The sequence below is a fragment of the Haemaphysalis longicornis genome, unplaced genomic scaffold (assembly GCF_048455015.1).
Source record: "Haemaphysalis longicornis isolate Haplotype H1 unplaced genomic scaffold, Haemaphysalis longicornis Haplotype H1 scaffold_5, whole genome shotgun sequence".
NCBI classification, from domain to species: domain Eukaryota; kingdom Metazoa; phylum Arthropoda; class Arachnida; order Ixodida; family Ixodidae; genus Haemaphysalis; species Haemaphysalis longicornis.
Genome location: NW_027526385.1, coordinates 60,525,455 through 60,533,300, shown reverse-complemented (window position 1 = coordinate 60,533,300; position 7,846 = coordinate 60,525,455). Strand labels below are relative to the sequence as shown.

Sequence of the window (7,846 nt, the reverse complement as noted above, 5' to 3'; positions counted from 1 at the left end):
CACTCGTAAAATATACTTAATATTTTAATTAAAAAACAAGTTAGTTTGAAATAGCGTTAATACGCTAAAAGGTGGCGCTGACGTAACTTGTAAGTTTAGACAGGAAGGTAGGCTGCATCGTTGCTGACTTCGAAGCGGTCTCCGCGAAGCAGCCTTCGTTGACGGCTTCGTTCGAATTGGAACGGAACCTAACGTGACAGACTGTCCGCAAAGACGGCAACAAAGCCGTCTATAGAGTAAGTTGGAACGCACACAAAGATTGTTTAACCATCTTGCACTTCCCCACCTTCATCATCATCATTGTGCCCCTCAACAGAACGGAAAGTTAACTAGTTGGATCTGGCTAGGTGGTGGTGGTGAAAACATTTATTGAACACATTTGGTGGACGAACAGCAGCCCCGATGAGTGGCGTCAGGACTAACTCTAAGTGACGTGCTAGGCTCTTGGTCGAATCTAAACGAGCATCTCGAGCGACAAAAGCTGTACTGTCTTTCCTGCGAAGCACAGGACCTGACCAGGCACCTCTGATGATGATTGTGGTGCTGATGATTATGATGACGATGGTGTCTCCACAGTTGAACCAGTCCCAGGTTAATTTTGCTAGTAGCTTGTTTGATTTGCCCGCTCCCAGTCGCAGCGGCGCGTGGAAGCAAAACCCGGGCCATCTCTACTAATGTCAAAACTGGGAAGGGGCGAAAAACTAAGTGTGTAAGTGTATTCTTGGCGCCTTGACGTTTTCGCGAATGGGGAGGAAACTGTGGGGGGGTAGAGGTACACAGCTTTTCCGTAAAAGTCTCTTGTCCTTGAAGCACGAAGCTCCCAAGCGCGAGGCGTAAACGGGTGCCCCGGTATTTTTTTAGTATACGCGTTATGTTCTAGCGCGAGGCGTTAACGAATTTCCCGGTGGTTTAGTACCGTGACTGCATAAGACGACGATCACAACGAGGACATCAGAAGACGCTAGCAGCCCCAGCTCCTAAAACAAATACCCAAACGTACAGAACGACCGCCGACAAGCTCGGATAAAATTCCTTCGAGGGAACGTCCGGAAGTACAAAAGCACGTACACGCCGACGACTTAATGTTCATAATGCCCTCTTTACCACAAAGGAAGGAGAAATGCCAGGGTAAAGGCACTGAAAAAAGCTTATGGTAAGGATGGCGCAACGAGGTACGTCGACGCAGCAAGATATTCAAGCGCAAACCATGCAGCACACGCGATAACCGTGACCGATAGCAAAGGAAAAGAACCAAGCTCGGCAACTATCCCGACTGAAAACATTGACTCCGCAGAAGAAGCAGCGATTGCTCTCGCTACTACGATGATCAAGCAAAGCCAAGCTCGGATGATCATAATCACAGATTCCCAAACAGCCTGCAGAAATTTTCAGAAGGGTCTCATCTCCACAGTAGCGCTTAATATGCTCCTGAAGCTAAAGGATCAAAAAGAAGAAGATGTACCGGACATATACATCGTGTGGACACCGGGGCACGAGTTTCTAGAGGGTAATATGGCGGCTGATGCCGCTGCCCTCGGGAGATCATTCTCACCGGGCAACAACCGCTACCCTCACCCCCATCACAGAAGCTCAAGCCACTCCCCCGCCAATGTTCCCACCTATCCCACGACGCACCAGGGACATATTAGAACATTACAGATTTAGCAGACGGAAATATCCACCTCCTCATCCACAACTCACCAAAGAAGAAGCGACGCAGTTAAGAAGACTCCAAACTAACTCTTTCCCGCACGCCTCACAGTTGCACATGATTCATCCCAGCCTGTACAGTTACGACTGCCAATTCTGTGGCACCCCCAACACTCTCTGCCACATGCTGTGGGAGTGCAAGGGTGTGAAGGAACTCCCAGAGGTCCTGGCGCCATCGACGGAGCAGTGGGAGGCCCTGCTGTCCAGCGAGGTCCTGGATGACCAGCGCGGCCTGGTGATCCGGGCCAGACAAGCAGCTGAGGGCCATGGCATCCTGGACTAGGGACGCCACCCACCATGGATGGTCAACGTTACTGCACTGAAGATCATCCAGCTCTCAATCTTCTTTTTATAGGAATCAATAAACGTTTATTCCTCCTCTTCCTCCTCATAAGCTTACTCAAGTCCACTGCAGCACGATGGAAGGATTCTGTTGGCGACGGTATTGGTCTACGTGGGACTTTGTAGAATCTTTAGGGCTTCGAATGAGTCCGTCAGATACCTATTTGGGAGAGGACGGGGGCGTTAAAGTCGAACATGAGGACGTCTATGGCTTGTATGAGCATTGGCACTGTCCAGAATTTACTGGTTACAGAACATTTAACCCTCCTCCAAATGCCTCATCCTCATACAGCCACCCTCGTACATTGGAACCCTCCACGCTGATTTTAATTGCGCATTACTCTCTGGGAAACAGTCTAGCGCGAGCAGTTTAGAACCGTGAGCGTGCTCTCCACCCCCCCCCCCTCCCACACGGCCTCTTCTGCTATCTCAAGGAGCCAACCACCTTCGGTTTGAACTGTCCGTTTTCAAGATAAGTTATAATCACCCCACCGTCTACTGCCGCTTCCCCCACTTGGCCTATCGTCTTCCCGCTGCAATAAAGGCCATCTCTCTCTCTCTCCCTGTTCTGTGCTGCTAGAGTCCAATGTTTACCACCGAATATCTCTATTTCATCCCTCTATCATGTTAATGGCCTCCCTCTTCTTCGGCACCCTTCTCCTGGTATCCACTCTGTTACCCTAATTGTCCAACAGTTCTTCGTTTGTCCCATAACATGGCCAGCCCAAGCACTTCCCCTTTTTAGTTGAACTATGATATCTTCTACTATACTTTGTTTTCTGATCAACGTAGCTCGTTTGCTGTCCCTGTGCGTTACTCCTGACATTATTCGTTCCATGGCCCGTTGAGCAGACCTGTTCGCTTTCTAGTTGTTTAGTAGGGCGCAAAGTTTCAGTTCCATACGTCACTACAAGCAGTGTGCACTGGCTGTAGATTTTCATTTAGAGTGATGAGGTAGCTTATTTGCTTATTTTTCATTATCTGTGGGGGGTCTTGCCGAGTGCTCTCCAGCCAAGTCATATCCTGCGCCGGATTTCAATCTCGAAGCTGGGGGCAGCACTGACCATGTATCCGAGGTAGTTATATTCTTTTACTACATCTAGCGTTTGGTTTGCTAATATGAAGAGGACGCTTTTGGCAGACTCATTCCTCATTAATTTAGCCTTATTCATCTGTAGTTTTAGCACCACGGCCGGACGTCCTAGTTGTATTTCCTTAAGCATTGTTTGCAGGTGTTCTGCAGTCGCCGACTAAGGTCCACTGCAGGACGATGGATGGATTCTGTTGGCCATGGTATTGGTCTACGTGGGACTTTGCAGAATCTTAAGAGCTTCGAATGAGTCCGTCAGATGCGTATCCGTGAGCGGACGGAGGAGGGAAAGTCAAACATGAGGAAGTGTATGGCTTGAATGAGCACCTAATTTGGCGCAGTAGGTAATTTACGCGTTAGAGAATTTTCAACCCTCCCGCCCAGCTATTGTCTCAGCTATTCCCCGTTCACCCTTAATCCTGTGTTTTCCCAGCCAAGCTTTCTAAATACCACCTCCAGACATGCTGTGAATAGCGTTTTGGAGACCGTATCCTCCCTTCCGGATCGGGAATTTATGGCTTTGCTGTTGGAGGTTATCTTGCCTGTGCATTCCTTAAATATCTCTTCTAGAAGTCTTACGTAGGTCCCCTCAATTCCCTTGTATTTTAATGTTTATATTGCCAGGCTACGATGTGTATGGACTAAACGCTTTCTGGTAATCTTAGTTAACTTCCTAGATAACTAGAATCCCAAATCAAGTGAACTGCCGCGACAAAGTGGCCACTAAACGTCAGACTCGCGTTATCGTGGTAGTGTTCCGATAGTTTGGCAAAGAAAATAAGCTCGATAGTTATTTTTTCGTAAAGTTACCGCCAAACAACCAAATGTAAACAAACTACCTGCACCGTAGCCTTAATCGGCGAAGCCGCCGGTGCAAATTCGCAGAAAATCTCAAGTACCACAAGCGTGAATAACGTCTGCCTCTCCTGCGCCGCAGCGCCCGTGTGTACAAGATTTCGGCGCGCGTTAAAGATTTTGAGCTGGTCAAAATTAATCCAAAGCCTTTCACTACGGCACGCCGCATCGCCTGCGTTGCGTCGGCGCGTTATACACTACGATCAATAAAATCGTCACTGAAGCGCGTGGAAAAAATAACGGTAAATGCACGAACTGCAATCCGATTCCGCTCCCTCCACGACAGAGTAACGCTATCGCGTCACACATATTAACGACTAAACACAGCTGTGATCTGCAACTTTTTATTTCCGGTTTTTGGCATGTTGAAAAAATTGTCAATCTGCAACTCGATTCCAGTTTTTCTTCGGCTGATACAGCCTTGCCTCCCGAACATGTCGCGAAAGTATGGAAGTTTCAATTTGGGCAGGTTCAATTATCTGCGATGCTAGAATACTTCAATCAAAGTGGCAAGAAAAGTACCGTAAATATATCTAGATTAGTAGAAAAGGCAACCCCCCTCTAAGACACTAAGAAAGAAATCAGCAGTGAAGCCGTTATCAAAGATAAGAGGCGAAGATTGTCATCTGAGCAGCATTTGCGCATGCGCTGTTAGTAGCCACCGAGGATATTTAAGGGTGCATAAGGGGATGAAACGCTCAGAGATCGTTTTTGCAACCAAGCGCTTCCACCCGACAATAGGCCGGACGCAGTCCGTGCCTTGCATTTTTTAACAAATCAAGCAATCCTTTCTTCGACGTGCGGTTTCCTCCGCGAGGCAATCTTCGTCCATGGAAGAGCGTCCACCTCCAGCTGTCGTCCTTTCCGATGCGGAAAGTAGACAGCCAGTCCCTCAACTTGAACAGGAGCATCAAAGTCAGCAGATCGTTCCGGACGAAACAGAACTTCGCACCGGTGTCGCCCACACCCTGCCCTGTACCGCCAGCGACGATGACAACGCTCCTGTGTGCCAGCTGTTCCACCAACTTCCCTCCTGGAACCGCGTCCTGTGGCACATCAGCATGCAGCTGCAAGAGGTCGACGCGCCCGGCAAACTTTCACTGGTGCGAGTGAGCCATGATGGCATCGGCTGGCAGCAGGAACAACGCAGTAGTGATGCCAGGGTTCTTTTCCACGCCCTACTCGCGTCGCACCGCTGTGTCATCCGCGTCGACCTGTCTGACGCCGTCTTCGAGGGAGGAACACTGAACGAGATCCGTGAGCTGGCCTTGAGGGCTCTTCGTGAAAACAAGAGCCTCCGTATACTAAACATCAATACCTTACCCGATTGCAACATCATCCGAGCGGATATCTTGACGGTACTCGCCGAAATGGTAGGTCTTCAAGAGTTAAGTATCGGCGAGAGCGAAGATCTGCGGCTTGTTGTCGACGCACTTGTCAGTCTCATATTGCAGTCGACTGCCCTCAAGACTCTCGACATATCGGAACTGGTCGTGGGTGACACCGACTCCGAGCGGTTGTCGGCATCGCTGAAGAGGAACCGCTCGGTGACAGCGCTTTCCGTTCACACGAGCATCTTGATCGCGCGCAAGGGCAGCGGTGCAGCCGAATTCTCACAATACTTGAAGAGGGCCCCCTGGATCGCCTCCCTCACTGTCTCTGCTTGCGCGGCAGACGCGTCGCACGAGGATTTAAGGGGAATCATCGAACCGCTGCTGGAGACGCGGACAATTTCCGCGCTAACCTTGGTTGGTTTCCAGCTGGACGGGCGTTGCGCTGGTTTGTTGGCGCAACTTGTGGCTCACGGCGTCTGTCTGGAGCGTCTGAACATTGGTAGTTGCTACTGGATACGTCACAGGTCGTCATACGATGAAAAGGACGAGTCTTCGGTTCTTGAAGGTGAGCAGAGGAAACAAGCAGTGTCCACTTACTTTATCGCGTTTATACGAGCTTTCAGCCTTAACAAACGCCTCAAGTTTCTTACTCTCTACCTCGGAGAGTTTCCCCCATATGCGATCCGAGCGCTTTTGTCGGTTTTGTGCAAAACCAAATCCCTAAAGAAGGTAGCCGTTAAAGGTATAGCTGAAGAGGACGTGCGTGGCCATGGACTAGCTGTTCGTGAAGCCGGCCTGTCAGGCCGGGTATCATTTGAGCATCAATACAGCATTTGCCCCGTGGTCTTGGGCGCACTTGAACAATGTCCGTCTCTTACCAATGTCATTGTCGACACCCGCGCCATAAGGCGGGACCTGTTTCACGCGGCGATTTGCCGGTTACCCGGCTGGAGGTATGTGACCACACTCTGGCTTTTGTTGACCGAAGACACACTCGACAACGCCACAGTAAAAGCCATCACAATGTACTTGAGCGAAACGACCGTACTGAAGGAATTGTGGATGTTTGGCTGCGACAAAGCGGACTTGCGCGTCGGAACCACCTCAGCGGCCAAACCGCACAGCTCGCTTCTGGAAGCGTTATTCTTGAGCAAGAGCATCACTGTCCTGCATGTCGGTCGATTTGTGTTCGGTGAAGAAAACCTGCGATTCCTCGCCGAATCGGTGCGAAATAGCAACACTCTAAGCGAAGTCTACTTTTTGCCCCTTGAGGATATCGACCGCCACAGCTTCTTTCGCTTCCTTGTTCCGGGGATTGCGGGCAACTACACCCTCCTGCGCCTTCACACCTCGTCGCCGGTCGAGGAAGAGACTACCGAGGACCAAATCATCGTCCGGGACGTCATCATCCGTAACAGAGGGCTGGTCACGTGCGCTGCTCATTTTGTGGTCTACAATGTCCGGACGGACCATTGCACAGCGGCGATCGAACGCGTTCAATGCAGCCTTGGATTGGTTGAACGAGTGAGTGATCTTGCTTCTGTGGACAAAACTGAAGCAGTGGCCATGATTCGGAGGAGTATTCCTCCTGAAACGCGGCGACAAGAAGGCCACCAGTAACGGCAGTTACCGAAGCGAAGAGTTGCACCTGTTTCCTTTCTTTCCGAACTTTCACGCACATGCTTTTTATTTGGGGTCGCTGTTACAAAGAACAATTTGTGCGTACAGACTTGCTAAACTTGTTTTTAGCGTAGACAAGGTGCACAGTCGTATTTTTAGAAAATAAACGCATTGTCGGCTCTTTGTTCTCGTTTTTTTGGCTTGCTGCTGACACAAATTAAGCATCAACGGCAGTGAAGTGGATCAGTGGAAAGCTCAGTTTTCGAGGCAATCAATGTGAGTAAGAGGCGAACATGCCCTCGATAGTAAACGGAAGAATTGCGATCAGCTGTTCTTTGATAGGCGCATGTCGCGTTTTTGTGATGAATAGCTGCACACCCTCGCATTCGAACACTGTGACGGCGCATGAAACATAATCTGGTGACAATGTGGCCGTAAATTATTTCAGCGTTCGTCTCTTGTCGTTTTAGCTTTATGACCACTCACGTAGCGATAGAAATAAACATTTTAGAAGCAGCGCACATCTTTCGATGCACGATGCTCTATCGCTGCCACATTCGGATGTTTCGCTCATGCGCAGTTTTTTTCAATATCTGACAATAGAGCCTACACTTAAACTGCTACTGCCTGCTCAAATGTGGCACGGGTAATTAATATGGTTTCCTCTATTTTGCAGGCGAAAAGCAAAAACGCCCGTGTGTACGATATTTCGGCGCACGATAAAGATCCCCAGGTGGTCAAAATTAATCCGGAGCCCTCCACTACGGCGCGCCTCATCGCCTGCGTTGCGTCGGCGCGTTAAACCCCACAATCAATCAATCAATCATCCTCTATTTTGCACAGCTGCGCGGAAACGCTTTCAGTCTGCAGTACGCATCGAACGAGAAGTACACTT

At 49.6% G+C, this 7,846-nt stretch overlaps 1 protein-coding gene across 1 annotated transcript; it reads left to right on the top strand.

Moving 5' to 3' along the window:
* Window positions 1-4,686: 4,686 nt before the first annotated feature.
* On the top strand, window positions 4,687-7,135 carry LOC144138307 (uncharacterized). The gene has a single exon (XM_077670520.1). The coding sequence runs from the start codon at window positions 4,828-4,830 to the stop codon at window positions 6,949-6,951; it is 2,124 nt and encodes a 707-aa protein (XP_077526646.1). The 5' UTR covers window positions 4,687-4,827; the 3' UTR covers window positions 6,952-7,135.
* The last annotated feature ends 711 nt before the right edge of the window (window positions 7,136-7,846 follow it).